This window comes from Glandiceps talaboti, chromosome 10, assembly GCF_964340395.1.
Source record: "Glandiceps talaboti chromosome 10, keGlaTala1.1, whole genome shotgun sequence".
Lineage (NCBI taxonomy): Eukaryota > Metazoa > Hemichordata > Enteropneusta > Spengelidae > Glandiceps > Glandiceps talaboti.
Genome location: NC_135558.1, coordinates 10,237,863 through 10,262,040, shown reverse-complemented (window position 1 = coordinate 10,262,040; position 24,178 = coordinate 10,237,863). Strand labels below are relative to the sequence as shown.

General features: G+C 35.6%; 1 protein-coding gene across 1 annotated transcript; it reads left to right on the top strand.

Moving 5' to 3' along the window:
• Nucleotides 1–1,365: 1,365 nt before the first annotated feature.
• Nucleotides 1,366–18,533, top strand: LOC144441492 (FIGNL1-interacting regulator of recombination and mitosis-like). The gene is made up of 18 exons (XM_078131075.1): nt 1,366–1,455; nt 2,360–2,491; nt 2,831–2,929; nt 3,911–4,054; nt 4,518–4,674; nt 5,065–5,192; nt 5,972–6,210; nt 7,342–7,490; nt 12,554–12,724; nt 12,935–13,163; nt 13,971–14,115; nt 14,822–15,007; nt 15,383–15,598; nt 16,255–16,368; nt 16,900–17,007; nt 17,336–17,416; nt 17,651–17,824; nt 18,097–18,533. The coding sequence occupies exons 1-18, from the start codon at nt 1,366–1,368 to the stop codon at nt 18,268–18,270; spliced, it is 2,736 nt and encodes a 911-aa protein (XP_077987201.1). The 3' UTR covers nt 18,271–18,533.
• The last annotated feature ends 5,645 nt before the right edge of the window (nt 18,534–24,178 follow it).

Genomic DNA, 24,178 nt, shown 5'->3' with positions numbered 1-24,178 from the left:
TTTGTAAACAAACAACACAATATTATGACGCAGTCTGGCAGATATAACATTGTTATGTTAAATCTAGCTGTAAACAGTAAACGACAAGTCTTGTCTCATTTGGTTATTAGACCCTGAAGTCTCTAGCGAAATTGTGACCTATTGTTACCTGCAAAAGAGATGCAGTTGTGTCGTCGGAAGTTGGACTGAAAATGAAATACGCAAGCCATGTTGATATCTTACCTCTCTCGCAGGTCACCGGGAATATCTGATGGCTCTATTTTGGATGGCATTCTACCTTCCGAAGACAAGCACAAGTGTAAGTTTTTTCACCCGTTCTGGTATACAGAAACGAAAATTCGACTTTAACCGTTCAGATTTAGAAGAAGCCACCTTCTATGTGTACTGTCAACAGCCTAGGTCAGCTGAGCGTGTGAATGAAAGTTGGCGGGAAAAGTTCACATGGGTCGGAACTAATATTGAGGAAGGTTGAATGGGACGAGGGGTATTGCAAACAGTAGCCATTTCGGTCGTTGAAATTTCATATTTCCATGTGAAATCTTAAAATAGAATATGCATTCTCTGAATCCTACCGCATTTCTACTTGAGGTATGTTACATAGTTATCTTTTCACTTATCCTGTTACACGCACACATCACTAAAGCTCACTCCCCTGTGTGAAAATGGGTTATTTTTGAAAAGTTCCCGGATCATGACCTCAAGATGGCGGCTAATACGAAAAGTCAAAAGTGATATTTTCGGAAACCAGTCGGAAACTTATATCTTTGTGAACATTTTTGTATGTTTACGGCGAATCCGTCGATATCTCACAGGGGCTGTCGTGCGAAAAAGGGTATGGAAGTCGGTTTGCTTATTATCCTGCGAGTTCCAATGAACTTTATTTTAAAAACTTTTTTTGACTTTTGACGTGAACGAAGCTAGTTGATGAAGTTGATCATCATGATGTGTGATATGGAGTTTGAACGGTTGCAGACAGAGAAGTACGGACACGATAGTTGTTTCTAATATTTTACCCTTCTGTATTTTTTACTGTGAAAAATGAGTTAGTTATTTACGGCAACTGTGACGTTCCTATGTACATCCATGCTCAGATGCAGAGTCTAATGACTCGGTGGAAATAATATAACTGGCTACAAGTGTGAGACTGAGAGACCAAAGTAGTGAGAAAGGTGTGAAGAGAAATTAGAATTTTGAAACTAAGGTGTGAAAAGGGATACTAGTAGTCAGGCATCAGCAGATCAAAAGCACATGTGTGAAACATAAATTGCACACACCCCCCCCCAAAAAAAAAAAGTCCACTCATTATAATTTGCCTTTATTCTCTTTTTCAGACTCCCCAGTCTTGAAATGATGTCAGCCTGAATCATGTCACAGAGTTCTTATCTAGAAGATATATGTAGTTGGGACATTAGTACTTGTAAACAGCATTTATCTGATGCACTGCCAAAACTGATCATATCCTTTGTAAATAGATCTGAATTCAGTAGTAATTGAAATCTTTCATTGAGACTACCTTATTTATTAGGTACATAGACCCTCCATGTTGGTTGAGGATCTATATTAGGCACCATCAGGTACATTCTTTGTTTGCCATCTGCGTGCAGGTAGGTTTGTTGGTAGATTTAGAAGAAGGAAAAAACATTTTATTTTGCTCAAAATTTCCAGGCAAGGCCATATTTCATACTATTGTAAATGGAAAGACCGTTCAAATACCTTCTGAACAACTACACATATATTTAAATTGTTAGGGCTATCAAATTTAGGACTTTGACATTTAGTATTTCACCAGTCTAGTAGATTTAGGTACTAACAGAAAATGAATCAACAGAAAAGTGAATTTTACATGACATGCTAGCATTGTATTTTTCTCTGTGTTTGTTTTCCCCCCTGTCTGCGAGGTAGGTTTTGGTGAAACTCAAGGACAGCAAACAAAGTATTTCTTGTTTGTTTTTCGATTTTGTTCCAGGTGTGAACACCATCTGAAAAGGCGGTCACTTACAGAACAATTAACAAAATCAAAAACAAACAAGGAAATGGAAGTATTATAAAGCAATCGAGTTGTATTCCTATACAGATTTACATGTAATCAGATTGAGGTAGTATCTACAAGGTTCTGCATTGCTCAACCTTTGACATGACAGAACAAATACTGAGTCTTTATATGGAAAGGACACAAAGTTAACCAATACAAGTAAAAATGCATACCTCTGGAGTAAGGGTTAATTAGGGTATTTTGTTAGTAAATATCTGTTTTGATATTTGTTTTGAGTAGAAACAATTGAGGAGGGGAGGGGGGTTGAGGTCTAAAGTCTTCTGTATTAGTCATTATAGTTGACTTTTATTCCTTAACTAGTTTTACTCTTCATTTTCAAGTTCAAATATTTCACCAGAAAAGCAGCTAGTGATCTTGAAAACACTGACTTCTTCATTTTTACCCTGTCTAGAAATTTGTGATGTAGAAATCAACTTGTATTCACAAATACTTCCACAGGTAGGGCACACATACATTTTTCTTTCTTGCTTTCTTACTTCATCATTGGTGTTTGACTACTGTTTAAATCATAATATATGCTGATATGTACTCACAATAGGTAATGTCCAATGCCCTAGTAGTCTGTAAGGTACGGCGTGATGGGGCGCCCATAAACATGGAGGCCAGTGAGGGCGAAACATCATGATGTATCTTACAGTCTAATGCCCTAGCTGTCTATATGTATTGATATAGATATTGAATTAGCATATTGTACATGATTTAATTTGATATAGAGGTGAACATTAAATCTGTTGGTAGACAGGTTAGTATTGACTGTTATTTCTACCCATTCTATAGACAAGTGAACTGTTTGACAATACATTAGTTGCTATCACTACTGCACTACAAGAACACCAAGATGGAAGGCTACAAGATACTCTATTACAGTGTCTTAAGGTAGGACTTCTGTGTTGTTGGTACAGGGGGCTTTTGATAATAATAATAATGTTAGTTTTCATATAGCGTTTTCCCACTTTGTGCTCAAAGTTCTTTATAACTATTACCCCAGGTACGGATCTATAATGGCACAACAGCCCTTTATACTGCCTCAACACCCTGGGGAGCATACAATGAAATACAACAGAACTGTCATCAAAATGAATCAAAGTTAACTTTAATTAATGAGTTTCTACTGTATCAAAAGGACATAGTTGTAATTGCCTTGGCTTTGATGGCCACTCTTACCATATCGAAGTATATCAGAGGTCGCGGCTACCTTTTTCATCATGCGTCCTCAATGACACATAGCTGTCAAAATTGACATCACCTTCCCTTCATAATGTGCCCATCCTCAATTTGCATGCACATCATTTCAAATGTACACGAAATAAAAGTATACATGTAGTATGTACACCTGACATTCTTTCTGCACACAGTGTACAGGTTGCACTTCCAAAATGTCACAAGAAAACATTTATATGCAACAATACTGTACTGTGATTTAATGTTATATATTCATTTTATTTTATTCCAACTGGTAAAACGTGGAATAATATATAGCAATATGTCATATTTCAATTACTGAAGTTCTGGCCATTTCACATGTAAGGATCACAAGAGTGCATACCAGATTTGGCATGGTGAGGGCTAAACTTTGGGCATGGCTGCTGATCATATGGCAGTGTATGAAGTCATGAATAAACTGTGTGTAAAAGAACTATTTGTGTCCTTACAAGAGAAATACAGTAATGGTTAGGTATGTTTTGATGAATTCACTAAGTTACTAATGAAACAGTACAGCATATATCTAGCATTGACCAAAACCAATGAAATTTGTGTGTGAAATTTGAACAGTCAAAAAAGTATTTAGTGCATATATTCATCTATAAGTTATATCCTAGATGTATTAATCATCTACCATGTATACTTATTTTATAGGTGATACTAGACATTGTAGACTGTCTATGTCAATGTATACAACATGTCTGTAGTAATGGAAGTCACAGTGTCAATTTAAAACAAGTTCAGTCCTTACCAACCACTGTCATACACGTTGTCAAAGGATCATATAACCATTGCAAAGTAAGTACTGGTTTAATATTATCCTCAATGTGATATAACCCTACTTGAATTTCTAATATTGTGCTACTCTTTGATGTGAGAGTAAGCTGTTTGAATTCCAGCTCTGGTTTTAGTCTTTTCTCATCAGTGAGCCCGTAAGGATAACGTTGGACTTTCTGGATGAACTTTTTGTGTAGCTCTGCTTGTCAATTGTTTTTCTCACTGAATCCGAGTGTGAATATTTCCCATAATGTACTGTTAAAAATTGTCTGTAAAGGTATGCCATCAAAGTGCGCCCTCAGGCATTGGCCAGCCAACTCACAGACAAGGAAAACATTTCTTCCTTGTCTGTGGCCAACCCTTCTCAAGAAATGGCCAGTGAGGGCGGGCCAACACAACTTCTCTTACAGTCTACATTCAAGATGACAAGTTTACAAGATTCCTCTGATACTAACTATCCTACTGAACTACTATTCCGTTTAAGGAGAGTACATCACTATATGGAAATACATTTCATTTGGTATCCGAACCTCTTGGTCAGTTGTTTAAGAAATCATTTGAATTGGAAAAACTGTTGTTGACACTACTGCAAGCTGTAATTGTGTCATCCACTGAAGATGATGTTACCACGGTAACTCAAGGTATGTTTAATTCTATGATAGATGCTGCAGAAAACTGAATATTAAGTGGAGTACATAGAAGAGATAAGTCATTATATTTTATAGTAATGTTAAATTAAGAGTAGCTCCTACTCTGAAATTAATTTTGAGCCCAGTAGACTTGCCATACTTGTAATATGCAATAAGAACTACTGTATTTTTTGTCTATTCATCTCAGCCCCCAAAAATGAATTTTATTAAATCAGCACTTCTGCAAACGGTGAAGTACTACTTGGTGAAAATGTTACATTTTCTTATCACAAGTCTAAATACCTGTTTCAGACTGTTCAATAGTACATGTGTAATAGTTGATTATCTTATTTCACATCATGATATTCTTTTATTGTATAATTTCTGTGTTTCTATTTACAGTTTGTAATGGGTTATATGATATATGTACCGTTATCAGCGATGTAGATGACACTGTGTTGCTAAGAACATGGAAGAGTTTGGTTGAGATATCTACAAAGAACAAAATGATACTGAGGGACAGACTGAAGGTAATTAGAAGTTATCTGAAGTATCAGTACAAAAAGTCCAGAATGTCAGTGAAGGTTGATTGAGTTTAACAACCACCCCTCCCCCTCCCCACCCGTCCAAATTTCTGTTTGAATACATGGAATGGTCAACTTTCATAACCCCTATGTGACACCAGTGTAGTATATTTCAGATGCCATGTTGAAATGTATTTTTACACTGAATTGTAAACATGTTGTTTAACTAGTGTGTATAATTGTCACAACACTGCTTCCAAAAACAAAGATTTACATTTTACATTAGTCCTAGACAAGTTATATTGAAGATATTTAGAAATTCTTCTTTGGGATTGAATATGTTTTCATGTAGTACCTCCAGGTATGTCTCTGCAGCTAGATGTAAACCTTGTGGGTCACATATTCTCGCAAGCCAGCACACATTTTACCACTGACATACATCTTTGATGGTATCAAAAAGAGGCCTGTGGTTTTACAATGATGGGATCACACAGATGTCATGAAAGTGGCTAATTCAGAATTTCAGAGAGAGAGAGAGAGAGAGAGAGAGAGAGAGAGAGAGAGAGAGAGAGAGAGAGAGAGAGAGAGAGAGAGAGAGAGGGAGAGACAGACAGACAGACAGACAGACAGACAGACAGACAGACAGAGAGAGACAGACAGACAGACAGAGAGAGAGAGACAGAGAGGGGGAGGGGAGATTGATGTTGTCTGTCCTCCCTTCTCTGTAAGCATTTTTCATTTGTCGACTAGCACAAAAGTTGTCTCAATTACTTTATTTTTCATAGGTATCTGACATGATCAGAGTACTATGTCAAGAAATCCAGTCAACCTACGAATATTTACTACAACTAGCAGGCGATACAGAAATATCAGGATCTCAAGGCACTAATGACAAGATCTTTGGTAGAAAGTTTAAAGTGTGTAGATTCTTTGTCAACATACTAATGACTTTAGTGAAAGAATTTGATGGTTACCTTGGACCATGCTATGAAGATCTATATAAACTTATCCTTGCTTTACTAAGGTAAGAAACACCTATATATAAACCAGTACTGTAAAACTAGAAATTTTCACCACAATGTAAAAATAAGTAGTGATAAAGATGAATTCTTGCACCTAAACACAGTGCACTTGGTTTAGTAGTTTGTAAAAAGTAGTCTTTGAGAACTAGCTGAAGACTAAAATCGAAAATTTTTCTCATTTTTCTCATTTATTCACATCAGAACAGACCCCCAACCATGACACCAGTGTTGACACTTCAGCTCTGTTACTCAGTTTGTTTTATAGTCTTATACAGCAAGACATGTAACGTCAGCCCATTTTATTAGTACATGTAAACCTTTAATGATACCATGGGATGTCAATGCAAGGGTAGGATCACTCTGGATAATTTTTTGACTCTGAGTAGGAACGTTTTGTGATTAAAAACCCAGAGGCCATACACATTCATTTTTGGAATGAATGAATGTTTAGCCTTGTAACACCTAGGTATCCACACAAACCAAAGTTACTATTTGTAATTAATTGTAATTGTAATTGTAATTTATTTACCCATCACAAAAAAATAATACATAACAATTGAAAGCATATAATACACAATGTGTGCATAATTGTATCAGAGCGGGCGAGAGGCTAGAAAATAGTTTCTGTAACTAATCTAGTCTAGCCACTCAAAACTCATACACTAGTATAAATATTACAATGAAAAAAAAAAGATCAGGTGACTGCTGCAAAAAACTACATACTGTACATGAAAAATGAAAATGTGTGATTATGATTATTTCGTCTTGCCCCATAGTAAGTTTCCACCAAGTTTATATTTTGTGACTGTGTGGGTAGCAATATTTTGTACATGTACATTTGTAGAATCCACAGAAAATCATTCTCGTAGAGAAAGTGTATCACCTGGACGTTAGAAATCAAAGTGATCATATTAATTTTAAATTGACAAGTTTGTGATTATGATTGCTTTAATTTGATCCACAGTATGTCTCCACCAAGTTTATATTTTCTGACTCTGTGGGTAGCAATATTTTGTTTTTAATATGAACCCAGAATCCACAAAAAAATTGTTCTCAAATAGAAAGTGTATCACCTAAATCAAAGTATTGACATGTGTGTGATTATGGTACCGTTACTTTATTTTGATCTACAGTATGTCACCACCAAGTTTATATTCTACACCAGTCAACTCTGCTAGGATGAAAGACATGAAACAATCTCTACTTGTCTTCATTGAACCACTTGTGTCCATGCTGATACCAACACAACAATTTGTTGAAGTACTGACCAAGTCAAATCAAGGTAATGATTACAATAAAATGATAATAAAGATAATGTTTGTTTACAGAGCTTTTTTTTCCACACTGTGCTCAAAAATCTTTACAAATATTACCCCTGGCACAGACCTGTAATAGTAGAACAGCCGAGGTCTAGCTGCTAGACTAAGTATGGTGTAGATGTTTACTTTGGGTAGATTCAACTGAAACTTCTTCTCAGGACAGTTTTTAATAAATTATTCCCACTGTCTTAACATAAACAAAATACTGTTGGCAATTATAGTTATACTCTTAGTGCTACTGTGTACAGACTGTAATTTTGTAAAACTGCTGTAACTGTCTGATAAAATAACAATTAACTACGACAATTAGATGTTGTAGATGGTCAACTTTCATTATAAATCATCAACAGGTTAAACTATTTGTTACTTCTAAAATGTTCCAAATTTATAAGGAACAAGTAACTTGAAGCCTTCATTAAATTTAGGAACTTTAGAAAATTGCTCAACACAGGTGTTATGCAAAAACTTAATACAAATTCAAAATAAAACTGTTGAAAAAATACATAACTTGGTCATAAAGTCTGTGTATTTGTGACAAGCAATGGTAGCATACACTTTGATTTAAACCACAGGGTGTAGTGAGCATGTAATTGATTGATCGATCAATCAATGATTTATTAATTGATTTATTATTTGGTTGAATGATTGCTTGATTGATTGATTGATTAATTTAAATCAATGACATGTTCGCTGCACCCTTTGTTTAAACTTTGACCAACCAAACAAAGGTTTAGGTTTAGTCCTCTGTTTTTGTCTACTGTATTTGTTAAGAGTATACTAATGTTATCACATTGGTGATAAGTGAGTGGTGAAATATTTTCAAAGCTAGCCTACATGCCTACATTACATATTGACTTCTCACTTCAACTATCAAGTACAATCATAATGGTGTGAAGATCTCCACTTGGTGCACAGCCCAGCAACACACATGTTTATGTTAATTTATTTTCACATGTGGAGAGTATTTCTTACAGTATTTCTGACTATATTTTCACAGCAAAATAATAATTGATGCATAGAAAATGTCACAATGCTATGATTATCATCACTACTGTACATCACACAATATCTGAGCATTTATGGTTTATCTTTGTCTCTGATGGTTCTTTCCATCTCTAATTGTAGTCTTTGACTTTGTTATGCTGACTGTACTTACACTGCAAATACTTTGATGCAGTGATTATCAGTGTCAGCAACAGCAAGTCTACATGAAGACCCACTGGATAGCACTGTGATACCTTTGGGCCAACTCAGTCTATCCTCCTCACCGTCTATACGACAGATAAAGTTACCACTGCTGTCAAACTTCTGTATGCAGTTAGCATTATGGCCTACATCACTGACATACAGATTTCCACCTTTGTCAATATCTACACATGTTGGAAATGTAAATTTACCATCAGTGGTACCATAGCTTCCAATTTTGTTCTCGAACTGACAGTTTATATTGAAAACTTGTATGTAATCATTGTCATAGTCAGATACAAACACTGTTCCATGACTGTCAATGGCAACAGATGAGGGGCCTTGGAATTCCCCCTCCTTGTTACCAAACTTTCCAAATGAATTTATATATTTACCATCTTGTGTGTATTTTACAACATGGTGACCTTCTTCATCTGTGCCATCACGCTTTCCATCCCAGTCTGTCACATAGACTGCGCCATCTACAGGACTTATGCCTACCCCATGTGGATGTTTCAATTCATTCTGCCCAAAGCATCCAAGTAAGTGACCATTTTCATCACTGACAACAACCTGTTTGTTATCCCTGTCTGTCATGAAGAGTTTATCATCAGCTGATATGGCTATATCCATTGGTGTAAATGGATTCTTAAATTGATCTGCAAATGTGAAACTTGACTTGAAATTTCCATCCTGGTTTGTGATTTGAATTCTGTGATTGTCAGAATCAGCTGTGATGAAGTCTCCATGTTTGCTAAGCACTGTTCTTCTGGGACTGTTGAATTCACCTTTACCACTCCCCTCTCTGCCCAATGTTTTAATCAGTCGACTCATCTTTATTGTAAAGGTTGATCCTGGTATTAGTTGCCCTCCCACTGTAACACTTAATTGCAGTTTGTTGATGTCTGGTGCAGTTATGGTTGCTACATGTGTATCATCTCTGTTATCTGTGACTTTAACATCTTCCTGTGATTCATCTGGTCTTGTTACCTTGACTCCGACTTCTTGACATGGCATAACTTGCCTATCCTTACCATCTTTGGTTCTGATGACCAAGTTGACCGAGTCACCTTTGGGAATGTTTTCAACTGTACACTGTGATATATTGGCATCCGATCTCAACGATCCCAGCATTCCATGCTCTGTATTATCATCTACAGGTTCAAACCTCACAGATGCTGGTTTTGTAAACTCTGTTTCCATGGCAACCATGCCTTTGATACATGACACAGATTCGTGCTTTGTCGACATAAGTTGAGCTGGACTCCCATGGTGCATCAGTGTTTCTAGGTAACTACAGGTACTGGAAATATTTCCGTGTTTCATTTCCCAATCATCTAACTGAACCTCATTTTGTTTAATTCTCCTTCTATACTCGGCCTCTAACTCTTCCATCAATCTTTGTTCCTCCCTTTGTACTCTTTGCATGACTGCTTCAGCTTTATTTTTAACTTTCTTTTTTTCATCAAGACACTGTTGTTTCAACTCATCTCTGCTCTGTTCAGCTTCTTGTTTACATCTTTTGGCTTCCTTTTCTTTCTCTTTCACTTTCGACATCATTTCTTTCAGTTGTTCAGTGAAGTCATCAGCTGCCTCTTGCAGATCTTTATGTACATGTTCAGGAATGCGATGTTTGATCACAATGCAGTCTGAACAGACGGGTACTTGGCATGTATCACAGTAGAATTTAACAACATTTTCAGGATGAACAGTGCAGTATACTTTGTTGTGTGTCAGACGAGTGGCTAGTGTTGACTGCTCGTAGTCATGGAGAGCAATGACCTTATGACCCCTTGTGGCAGGGACAGTTTTATGAGGTTTGGTACAGAAGGGACAGAAATTTAAACAACAGTCTACACACCTGTGAGATGCTGTATTTTCATCACATCCTTCACACATTCCAGGTTTGGAGACTTCTATTGGTCCTTGCTTTACAATCTCCATCAGAGAGTTGATAAAGAAGTTAGCTTTCAAGCCAGACACTCCACTTGGTAGAGGACAAAGTGTAGAACAGGTTGGGCAGGACAACACCCCTTTCTTCTTTTCAACAAGTGTAACCAGACATTGTTCACAAAATGTATGAAGACATGGTAGAGTCTTAGGGTTCTTGTACTGCTCAAGACATATAGAACAAGACAGTAAATGGTCATCAATTTTGTCCAGAATCTTGTCAGAGTCAGGGGCAGCAGCAGTCGCCATCTTGCTCACTTGGCTGTGTCTATCTCTCAAATGAGTAATAATTCCTAGAATGGTTTATTACCACCTCTAATATATTATACATGCATGGAATATGACCACCTATGTTTGTGTTTGTTACTGGTCACATGAGTTTTTATTCTTTGGGTTTCTTTGTACTCAACCATATATGAAGTCAGATAGGTGGTCTCAGACAGTAAATGTAGGTTGTAGTATACAAGCCTTTGTTGTAACTTTTCTTTTCACTTTTGAAACCGAATGAATTCTTCAAAGGTGCCATTGCTTGAATCAATAAGACTGTCAATTCAAATCCTCCCCCACTCAACACAACTGCCTTCTGAAGTTGTGTGGGTATATTCCAGGCAGGAATTCAGTTGTGCTAGAGGCAATAATGTGACCTTACATGAACCTGATTGTTCTCACAGTTACTGGGTCTCTACAGCTATCAGTGTACCTTATAATCTCCATAATAATAGAAATAATTATGTTGGCTGAAGTAGAAGGTGTGAAGCAGAAATGAATTGGTTAAAAAAACCTCACAGTCAATAAGGGGTTTTACATCTCATTGCAAATCTTACGAGATATTCAAATATGCCTAGCAACAATGGTTGTCAAACATGTGATTGACAGATTGTAGTCAAGCTTTCGCCATAGCCATTTGCGATGATGTTGAAAACAATAGTGTTTCTAAGTGTTTGACACTTTCAGCTTGACTGCCCTCAAGTGGTTGCTATGGATGCAATGGCTCACAGGATCTCATGAGATCTGCCGCAAGACGAAAACAGTTAATTAATTAATTAATTAATTAATTAATTAATTAATTAATTAATTAATCAGTTAGTCTGGCAGTCAATTGATCAATCTATTAGTCAATCAGTCAGTCAGTCACTCTATCCATTGGTCATTTTGTGTATTAATCAGTAAATCAAGTAGTCAGATAACCAAACAATCAATCAGTCAGTCAGCCAATCATTAAATTAATCAATCAGCCAATTAAGGAATCTATCAACAGTCAATAATCAGTCAAGCAATGAATTCTTAAACCAAATCATGTAAAGTTCAGAGGTAACAATACTAATAATTTTGAAGGTCTCAGTGTATACATAAGATTCCTGGTGCTGTCTGAAGACCTTGGCTGCACCTAATAGACATTTGTTTCAAGATTGTAGTGTACAAGGAGTTACCATGTAAGGAAAGACCCTATATTGGTCAAATAGCAAATGATGGATTTGTATGTAAAAAAAAAAAGTAATCTCATCTGCAGTCTTATAGCGTTCATCTGATCAAGTAATACACTAGAGGGACATAGATATTAGACAGAAAGACAAAGACAGACAGATAGGCAGACATAAAGGCAGACAGACATTCACATGCACACACAGATTGACAGACAGACACACACACACAGATTGACAGACACAGACAGACACAGACAGACAGAGACAGACAGACACGTGCACACACATAGTTTGACAGAGACAGACACAGATTGACAGACAGACAGACAGACAGACAGGCAGGCAGGCAGACAGACAGACAGACAGACAGACAGACAGACAGACAGAAAGACACACACACAGATTGACAAACACGAACAGATAGATAAAGTTTTCCAAGTTGTTATCTTATTTGTTCTACTCTACAGGTCTGCCTCCAGAGTGGTATTTTCCACACTGTATGTTGTTGATCCAAGTTGTCAAAGAACTTTCAAGTCAGAGAGGAGATGTCATTGACTTGTGGATGAAACCTACAAATCTACCAGAAGATGACCACAGAGACGATATTATAAAGACAGTATTTACATCTGTTAAGAAATGTAAGTATCTGAAGAATCATGGAAATATTTGGTCAAAGTGTCTACATTTCCCCTGTGGCTGTTTTAATACTGTTTTTGTACTATTATATAAATTGCATTGTTTGGAGTGTAATTTCATTTATCAAGAAGGTGTTCAGAAATCACAATAGGGCTTTGCATTCATTGTACCTTATTCAGAAAACTATTTTGATGTACCTATACTTATTTCAGGTTACATAGAGTTAAGTCTACCTGTACAAGTCCCTGGTTTGATGTGTGATGGCAGGCCATACAGAGAAGTCAGTCTATACCAACATATATGTGTACACCTGTGTACAATGGTTGCTTCATTACCATCAACGTATTTCAGTATAGTTGAGAACAACTTACTGGAACATGTCCTGTCCATAGATTTGTATCCTGCCTTGTTAGCAATGGATGTATGGTGCTTTATTGCAAGGTATTAATGCTTATAGATGTATATTTTGTTGAGGTTTGTTTTGTTATTGTTACTTATGACATAAAAGTCAGATATACAAGGACTTAAGGATTGCTACAGATAGAGTAAAAGTGTTTTATAGACCTTATGTTTATTTTTACTTTTTTATACTGTTTTGTATAAGAAACGAAATACAATCAGACATAACTTTTTTCCTTTGCTGTGAGATGAAGTGATAGTCAATGTATACTTTAAGCCTAAATGTTAAAGTGGCCATATGGATGAGGATTGGGTATTTATTTTGGATTTTTAATTTACAAAACAACTTTATCATGGCTTCCTACTTGAAAAATCAATATGAAACAACACATGCAAAGTCTTTGTTTGTAACTCAATACATTGCAAAAAGCTAAAACAGGATTTTATACGTTTATTAAGCATTTGCCATTTATTGAGCTACAAACAAAGACTTGGCATATGCTGTTTCATATTGATTGTTCAAGTAGGATGTCATGATAAAATTGTTTTATAAATTAACAATCTAAGATAAATATCACATCCTCATCTATAGGGCCATTTTAAGCCATGTAGCATACTTACAGTATAGATAACATTAATTTTACCCATAGTAACTCTTAACCTTTACTTTCCATTCGAGTGAATGTGAGTGTATTTTTCTGCATATGTAAAAGAACTCATTGCTACATTTTCAGTTGAAACTCTGTACAAATTTTCTGTGAATGATATTTTATATATGGTGATTTTTCAAGTTGTCTGTATCAATCAGTCAATCATATGTTTCCATGTTCAATTTCATTCCATGTATAGAAGTGGTTCTCCATCACTTGTTTCCCACTATGTGGATCTACTAGTTGGTCTGTTATCTACACTGCCATACAATACCAATACATTGTATGCAAACATCACTACACTTAACAAGAGATTGGTATCTTTAATGGACCAACACTATCAGGTAGGTGGAGTACTTGTATGTCAGTAATAACAGAAATCACAAAATTTATCAGGCTAAAGTCTGAAAATATAGAATCCATCTTAATAAATCCTCTTTCTACCAGGGAGGGGTAAATCTCTCTCTACCAGAGAGGGTGATGGTAATTGTTTGTTCAAGTTGAGCAAAACAGAATCAATCAACTGATCAATTTCTAAAATGTTAGTTGCCTAGTGTGTAATGTAAACTTGAAAGTGCTATACATTTAGAAGGCTCTTGAGAATAGATTGATTGTTAAAATTCTTCCTGAAATTGTCAGTGGTAGGTTTTTGGTCAAATAGTAAATAGCTATGGTAGTTTATTTCATCGAAGGGGGTATGGCACAAAGAAAGCATGCCCACTACACAACAGCAGTCTGGAATTGGGTTTATGCAATAAATATTTATGGACAAAGCAGAGTGTCAGGGGAGTTGGCTTGAGTTGAATTATGTCTGATAAGTAGGTTGATGAAAGTCTGGTCAGAAGTTTGAATATGATGCATAAGAGTTTGAATATGATTCTTGACAGTAATACTATGGTACATTCATAATACTCATTCAGTCATATACAATAACTACACAATTACCATCACCTGAGTAAACCTTAGTATGTTATTTATATTTGAAACACTCCATATCAATGTCTTACTCTATTTACTGTGTCTTACTAAGTACTCTATTTTTTTTCTCAGAATGAATTTATAGAGAAGTACCCACCAGACAAGTACAGTCATATTTGGACACATCTACCACTCTCAGCATTTCCATATCCTGTGTTACAACAGGTGATTTGTGAACAAGTGACTCGGTACAGTGTAGAAAGTATACAAACATGGATAGAATCACCCACACAGACTAAGTCAGCTTTAGTTAAATTGGTAAGTTGTGAAAGTGATACAGTATACGGTAGTGTAGAACAGATACACCATGGATAGAATCACCCACACACATTAGGTCTGCAATAGCAGGGTTGATATAATGTATATAGTGTATATTTCAAAGAACATACCTGATTTTACAATGTAATATACCAAGATGCTATGTCTTTATCACTATCACTATCACTGTCTAGTCAATTGCAAGCATCAATAGTTGCAGCTGTGCTTGCGTATGGAACCAGTAAAGGCAAAATAGTGTGTGTGTGTGTGTGTGTGTGTGTGTGTGGGAGGGGGGGGGTGTTAGTTGCCAGTTTTCTTGTTAGTATACACACTGTCTACTGACTAATTACCCTCTATTCTTTGTGTATATTCCAGAGAACATACCTGAGATTACTGTGTAATATATACCAAGATTCAATACCTACATCACTGCCACTATCTAGTCAACTACAGACATCAACAATTGAAGTTATATGTAAATTATGGACAGTATTACCTATAGACAAGATCTCATCAAATCATGCCATATACTGTCTGATAGTCTTATCGTCATGGGTTTTACCACTTTTACAGTCAGCTGAGTTATCACAGGTAATGTACAGATATGTGTTTTGATCATTTATAGACAACAAGATTTGTCCAAATAGTAGTATTGTAGTAAGACCTTGGAGGTTGCTGGAATAAAGCTCACAGGTAACGCATACCTCGGTCTGGGTGCAGCTAGCGCCCTCAGTGGCAACATTTGGTCACCTTGACAGTAAGCAGAATATATAAGCCCAAGGGGTCTAGCAGCTTGACTATCCACATAGCTGTTTTTATGCAACAGCAATGAGGAGCACAAACACGGATGAATCTTTCAATCTATAATCATTCACTGTTTTTTTATTGTGTTTCTTCACTTTTTACTAGCTTTCATATATTACAAAGATACTCCGATTAAAGAGAGTCTGTAAATCATGGCATGTACAGTTCAGCTAGCAGTGTAGACTGAGAAATATGTTATTGCGGTCACCCACAACAACAAATTTTTCAATCCAATATAAGCTATTCCGTGATCTAGAGTATGTTTTATCATACTTATTGTTGCAGTCTTTGTTCATTTTTTGTACAGTTACCGTCTAAACTATGGATTATGCAGGATAGTTTGATCCAGTTTTTGAATGCTTATGCGTCTTTCTTTTCCAAATAAAAAAAAAAGAAGAGTTTTGAAACTTTAATATGTATTATTGTTCACTTTATCTGTACAGATCATAACATGTTTACTGAGAGGACTGTCAACTTCTCCATCGGTTGTCTTCAGGTTGGCTGTCACAGATTTCCTCAGAAATTTTAGGAAGAAGATAGTTCCACAACCACATGAGGTAAATATATCATTGTTGTTGTTGTTGTTGTTGTTGTTGTTGTTGTTGTTGTTGTTGTTGTTGTTGTTGTTGTTAGGGGAGGGGGAGGGACTGGTGATCTTCTTTTCCGTGACCACAAGACACAGGTTTTCACATTAGTTATTTGATCTGTTTACTACTGGGTACTTTTGAATTGATAATATGACAAGAAGAAGAGGGCATGGGGTTAAGTCAATTGTGAGGGGGGGGGGGGGGGGGGGGTGGATGATGGCTGGGGGGGGTGGGGGCATTTGTGAACTCTTTTGTGACCTTTTCACACATTTCCACAGTTGCTAATTGATATGTTTACTACATTCATTTGGGTTGCATACAATGATAAATGAGATGGTTGGAAGTCATTTCCCCAAAAAAGTTAATTTTGTAATTTTTTCTAGTTTTTGCATGGACTCGAACCTTAATAGATTAATATGGCTATTAATATTGAAGCACATATGAGGAAATCATTACTCCTGATGTAACTTGTCCTTTTATTTTGTTTCTTTCTTTCTACAGCAGGATGAAATTCTCAACAAACTTCCACATTTGTTTTCAGAAGTTCTATCTGATAGTAATGCCATGATACATCAAAAAGCGCTCGAAGCATTCAGTATATTTGCAGAGGTGAGTCATACAGTGATTCAGATACAAAATTCTTCTCTTTTTTTTGCCAATTTAATGTGTATATGAAGCCACCACTTCTGAGTGGCTGGTATGAAAGGCACCTTCTGATTGGTCAATAAGTTGCAAGATAAGGAAATTTCTTGGCCTTGTGAGGGCGTGCTACATACATGCAATACATGTATCTATGCATATCTTAACAGATTCATCCCACTATTACTTGGGAGATCATGAGGGTGGTGTGGGGGACTTAGTAACATCATCAATAGTGATATTATTGTTACTTCCGTACATTTACAGCTATACTTTTGTATATATTTTGTTGATATAGGAAACAGTTTATGAGCAGATAGTTCCAGAATGTTTACAGAAAGGAAACATACAAGACATTGCTGTGGATTTCCTTAGCAAGGTAAAGTATGAAGTAAACATTTAGAAATAAACAATGCGAGTAAAATCTGATAATGTAGGTTGCTTGATTTGCTTTATAGACCAGATTTTATGTCTTGAAGATGACGGGCACCACCCGACTTATAAATGAAAGACAAGGCAAATGACAAGCACACTAGACGTTAAACACAAATAATTTGAGCCTTTTTCTTGATCATATCTTGTTTTAACCAAGCAAAGTGTTTGTTGTCTCTAGATTCCATTCACTGGTGGTATGGAGCTACCATCAGACGTAGATCAGCTTAGAAACCAACATGGTGCTATAACACAATATTTACAATCACAGTGTCAACAAATGTCAGCTGTTCATCTGAACCAGAAAATAAAAACAGATATTACAACCAGTGATGATACATCAATCAACTCAGAGGTAATCGTATTTGTTCATTTCTTTTGTCTTTTTTTGATAGCTCATACTAGTTCTATTTGTCGAAGATGGGGGGGGGGGGGGGGGGGGGGGGGATGTTTCTATTTATTTGATATATGTTCTTAGATCATTCTAGTATACAGAGCATAACCAAAGTGAGAAGTTTGAATAAACTGCTAGTCTACTTCAAGGGTTTATGTGCCTAAAAAAAAAACCAAACAATTTAAAAAATTAAATTAATAACTATTGAGAATGATTTCTTTTTTATCTTGCAGCCCTACAGCAAGAGAACTAAATATGATGAGTCAGAATATAGTGATGCAGTCCATCAAATACAACAACAACTAAATAAGATGGAAGAACTGCAGAAGACAATACCTACACCATCTTGGCTATCCCAAGAACTGACTAAAATTCAGGACAGATTAAACAAATTATCTAATAGCTGATAACGTACCATATTGTAAAAGACAGGGGAATATACTGATTTTTACCTGGTGTTAATTGCTGACTATTCATACAAAATGCAAAATCTAATAATCTGGTAACTGAGCTGAAAGAAATGATACATAACAAATTTGCATTTTCAATAAAAGCCTTTAAAAATTAATTTACCAAACTTGTGCAACATATTTGCACAGCAGAGACTTTCGGTCGCTTGTCGTATCATATCGGAAGAAAGCCTGAAGGTCTAGCAGCTAGACTAGACCAGTAAACTGTCTATTGCATGCAATGTATTGTATCTATGGCAGTCTGTTGAAGATTTGTATTAAATGTATCAAAATGAAATACTCAATTTTAAATACAGAAAAGAACATTTAGTTGGGAATATATATAAAGAAATGACAGTGAGCTGAAGTGAGTGTCTTTTGTAAATTCAATAATCAATAAATCAACCAATCAATCAATCAATCATATAGCAAACAATCTACACTTGAATGGTATTCTGAGAAATTATTTTAAATGTTGTATTGTTACAGAATTTTTCTATAATAAATCTTCTAAGAACATTGAAGTCAAAGAATGCATTTGAATGGTGTGGTATTTTTTTTTTTTCGAGTGGATGTTTCTTGAAGCTTTAACTCGATAGCCCCTCTTCATCAGTTTCAAAGCCAAAAGAGTGTATGAGAAATTACCAATATTTTTGTCAAAAATAAAATGTAACTTATGGAAGAAGAAAGATAAATCGTTATTGTATAAAGTATAGTATTGTATGGTTCATTTGACTTGACACAAAGTATTCTATCTTGACACTTGACACATCTGGATACCAGTGTTTTACTGAGGTCTAGGAACCCCAGGTATTAAAATCTGGGAAAATGGTTGCATATCGCCCTCATCCAACAGGCCGAAAAAATAATTTTAACGTTTATAACTTATTTGCATATGGTGCCCCGCCTACTTTCTGTGACGCCACTGGGTTCCCCGTCGCATTACAACTTTATCATATTATCCTTATGAAAAAAAGTTCGCCAAATTTGTCAAAGTCTTGCTGCCGCTCTTCACGAAGTGAAAAAAAGTAGTATCACATATGGCTTAGAATAAAGTAGGAGTATTTTTAGTGGTTATTATATTCACTCTAAGAGTGCAAGTAAAATTTTGCGAATGTAACATTACCAATCTAATGTAGTCATCCGCTCGAGGGAAAGTTTTGTCCTCGACTGAAGCATGTGAAGTGCGACCGACAGCGATGCAACAACAAGTGGTTTCTCCCTTTGTTTCCTTGTATAGTTGGACAAGTTCTTGTGTACGGAAGTACTGCTAACTGAGTGTTTCCTTTCGCTGCATAACAATAGTTTAAAAGCCTTTGAATGGAGTCCAGCGGACGTGTCGAGGGTTGGCTGAAAGTTTTCAGTAAGTATGGTATTGAATTTGGCAGTGCCGTAGTCAAAGAAAATTGCTACAATGACTGAATGGGTACAAAATTAAAAGATAGCGCCATGTTTCAATTTTTTTTACTGTATTTAGCTGTGAGCAGGTTCTTTCGTCTGTATTTTTTGTCTTGAAATGTCATAGTTCTTCACCAAACGATAACTTTCTGCTTGTAAAGTAATTTGACATACATTTTATGATTTTCCCGTGGTAGGCACTTTCAGACTACCTATCGCGGCGACTGTCAAAGTGTGCACATTCAATCAAGCGTACGTGAAGGTAACATGTTGATACATAAAAGCTTACGGAGAAAACAGCCTTGAGGCATTGGTAATTGTAGTTTGCCTGTTCTCTGACAGTGCTTTTTAAGTTGATTAATCACCTACCGTGTAGGGTATCATTTTATTCTAAAAATGCGAATTCTTAGCTCTTTAGACCAAATTTGTTTTTGAACATTTGTTCTTCTAAGTTGTGTGTTCCTTTCAGATAACAACTTGTAAACATGATTTAGTATATTGCAACTAAACTTGACACAAATAGCTACCGACTACCGTATTATACTTTTATAGTAGTGAACACGCGTAAGTGTTTGCACAGTAAAGCGATTACCCGCATGTTGTGTCTCCTCGACTACGCTTATCCAATAAAAACATCACTTATTGCGGCAACTGTGTACTTTTTTCGGGTTACATTTAATCATGATTTGTTCCACGAGGTTTTTTGTGTGAAATGGTCCGACGCTTTTCAGTCAGTGCACTGACCAGTGACCACATAATTATGAGAACGTTTTTACACCTGGTACCTTTTCCCAAGGTGAGAAGTCGTTGTATCAATTTAATGAAATAAATACTCGATGAGATTATTCCGCTTCAGACAGACCAAGCAAAACTGCAATCTTTTACTTCCAGACATAGCTGCTAGATTTTTCCTCCGCCATTGTATGTATGCGTGATTTATCACTACCACAGTGTCCACTGGTTATCAATATACTTAGTTAGTAAGTGTTTTTGCATTAACAATACAATTTAGAATCTTGGTAACAACAAAGAGGGAAACTTGGTGAAAATTGTATTGGTTTTCATACCCTGTACTATATTTTTTGAGGGAATCCTCGGTACAAAAAAAAAAAAAAACGAGAACCAAGGTAGATTTTAGCTGCCTAGTAGAACCATATTAAAGTTGTGCGCACAACAACGTTGAAGCACTCAAAGTAATAGTAATACCTTTGTTCTATGGTATTAGCCTTCTTTGACAAACCCTCTGTTCAAGAGAAAGATATTTTGCTATACTTTATCACTAGTACCCATTCTAGCACAGAATTACATATTTTTTAAGCCTGCTTTATTTTACTTTGTTGCTTCAATGATTTCTGGATTGAATGTCTACAAAATGAATGATTTCTCATGGACTAAATATAAGTGGTTTCATTGTGCTAGTCAAGTACAATAGATTTTCTCAATCATTTATATCCATGAAACTGATTAAAAGTACAGGGAATGTATCTTGTTATACAAAAAAGAAGTTGAGTACTGTAGATGTTCGCAATTTCTTTACCTAATATTGTCAATTACGTCATGTATCAATGTTTTTGTTAAGGGTGGTAAGAAGGTAAAATGTGCCTAAGTTCCCCTGTCATTTTACCAGGGTTCCCAACCAATATCATGATGTATAACTATGCCAGGTTTACCATATTCCCCCTTTCTGTACCTGGGCTCTCAGCCTTTAGCAAAAACACTGTATTTTGAAAACAGCTGGGAATCCAGTACTATAGATTTTCTTAGTCATTTTTTTAAACTACACCCTCACTAAAAGTTGAACCAGTCAGTATTCATTGTTAAATAGAATTAGAACTCGAGCACCATTGATTTTTGCACCCTGTTTTCGATTTTTTTTTTTAAATAATTAAATGTTGAACCAGTCAATTTACAATTGCATTCTAGTACATGTATTACTTGTATCAATAGAGTAAGAAGTCAAATACCTTTGATTTTCTTAGCCCATTTGTCCACAAAATAGTCACTTAAAGTTGAACTGGTCAATTGTCATTGTTAAACAAAATAAATGAAATACTGATAGTTCCACACCAGTAGCTTAGTTACAAGGTATATACCCCCAGGCTACATCATAGCACAAGTATTCATGGTGGCCCTGGCAAGTTGTTTTTGTGACAATGGAATTTATTATATTTCGATAGAAGCTACATGCATGATCACCTTCGAACTTCCAATGAGGTCAGTGACCTGTGAAAATTACCTGTTCAAGTTTCACACAGTTGGTTGGACAAGATAAGGTATTTTGTTTGTGAGTGTACACAATATGGTATTGTTGTTAAGGTTTGTAAGTAGGAGATAACATTATTGACATATATAGGTTATAAATCAATGTATTTGAAGACATCAAACTAAGTCATCCATGATCTTCATTTGTTGTATGGGTTTGCCTGGGGTCACGGTAGTCTGCTTCATGAAACTGTTCAGATTATTTTTAGCCAAACTAAACAAAGATTCAGTAATGATATATACGGCGGTCTGTGACTGTCTCTTTCTCTCTCTCTGTCTTCTGTCTGTCTGTACTGTGCATGTGAACATGTTCATTTATGGGGTCGAGAACAATTCATCGTTGGTGTGCCTGTTAACCACAAGTCAATAAATAAGTTGAGTGCACACAACAACAAATATTCTAATCTACTTTGTTGGTAGTTAATCCCGTTTTTCCCAACTTGTAGTTTTTTTTTATGTACAAACAAATTTCCTCCTGGTAGAATGAGGATTAAAACTGTACTAACGTAAGATTGCATCAGTGCCAAACATGACAATTTTTTTTCTGAACCATATTTTCAATCCTGTACAGTTTTTTGGAACAATTCATTACAGTATCATACTTTAGAGTCTCTGAAACATTATTTCTAGACTTACTACTAGAAATGTAGTCCGTAAGGGTTAATATTGTATTTGAATTGTGGGACCCTCTTTCCATTTTCATTATAGAAATTGACAGTATCACAAACATGTATACTTTTTTTTTTGAATAGTCATTGGCAATATAAAGTTTCTATCGCAACCAGATGTATGGGAGAAAACAAACTCAAAAAAAAAAAAAAGAGAAGCACATAATGATTATGTACAGTTGTAATACGACTTAATTATCAAATTCACATGTCATTATTTTTTTTTTGTCTTTCTCTTTAGCTGACTGACCAAGTCATCAGTTTTACTGTGTTACAATGAGAAGCTATTTTTTAAAAATCAACGTAATCTCAGCTTTCTAATTCTGTTTTATTTTCCTTTCATTGTCAACTGTGTTTACTGTGTTGAGATTTTGGAAATAATGTGACAACTTTTGAAATGTATATGAAAAACTATTAAACTTAGTTATGTAATGTATATTACCATCAATTCAAATGTAAGAATTTTTGTCCTTGATTTTTTTCCTCCTTTCAAACCGTCTTTTAATTAAACTACTTATTTGAGTACAGATTAATAATAAAAATGAATTTCTGTATATTATGAACATTGTGTTTTGTGCCATAGGTAAATACAGCTGGATAATTCAGTCTGGAAATATCCGTGGAAGTCACAATATTCCTTGGAAGCCACAGTTCTGTGTTTTGTCCTTAGAAGATCAACATTTATACCATTTCAATGATGAAGAGGTATGTAGCCGTTACTCAAAATTTATATACATTATATGAATTTTAGAGGCAATTTGTCCACTCTGCAATTTGGAAACTCATCGGGAACCCGATATATGTAAGTGCACAATTAGTTTGACAGAAAATTAAAAAGAAATGCAGTGTCAATACTGCCCTCAAGGAGTAAAAGGGGAAATGTTCAATAAAAACAAAAGAAATTGTAACTTTGTACCAGTACATGGTGGTGGCTCCATATAAGTCAAAACTACACTTTTCTGGGGGAAAAATAATGTCAAAATCACCAAAAACAAAACAAAACAAACAAAAATCAAACTAAAAAAATTAAACACATTTTAGGGAGAAGTTGTAGTTTCACTTTTTAGTCAAGAAGGTGTTGAAAGTGTTTTATTGTGTATTTGTTTAGTTTTACTAAGAATATTGTTTTTTGTTTAATTTCATAGTTTTCCATTCTACTTCCAGTCTGCTGAACCTATCCAGGATGCCTCTGGTTTTCCCTGTTATCGATTGGATCAAGGACAATCCTACTTTTTCAGGGAATGGGAATTTTCATCTGATAGTGATGACCCTACAGGTAAGGGGATACTTTATTGAAGTTAATGTAAAGTATTGCATAGACATTTTTGTAATAGTAATAATTACCAGTAGTTCGTGTTACATGACCAAGGGTTCTCTTTTTATTATAAGTAACATTTCACCAGTTCAGGTCAACAGGCTTTGTCAAACTGTCTGTTTGTTTGCTTTATATAGAGGTTATACTAGTGGCAATGCCAGTTACATTATCTCTACAATAACATCACTGCCAATATACCAACAAGTGGTAAAGCCAGCAAACG

What these genes read in the sequence shown, in the direction of transcription:
- LOC144441492 (XM_078131075.1), top strand. Translation starts at nt 1,366, where the DNA reads ATGTCACAGAGTTCTTATCTAGAAGATATATGTAGTTGGGACATTAGT. An exon ending in ACTGACCAAGTCAAATCAAG is followed by an intron (nt 7,491 to 12,553) that starts GTAATGATTACA and finishes TCTACTCTACAG; the next exon opens with GTCTGCCTCCAGAGTGGTAT. An exon ending in TAGTTCCACAACCACATGAG is followed by an intron (nt 16,369 to 16,899) that starts GTAAATATATCA and finishes TTCTTTCTACAG; the next exon opens with CAGGATGAAATTCTCAACAA.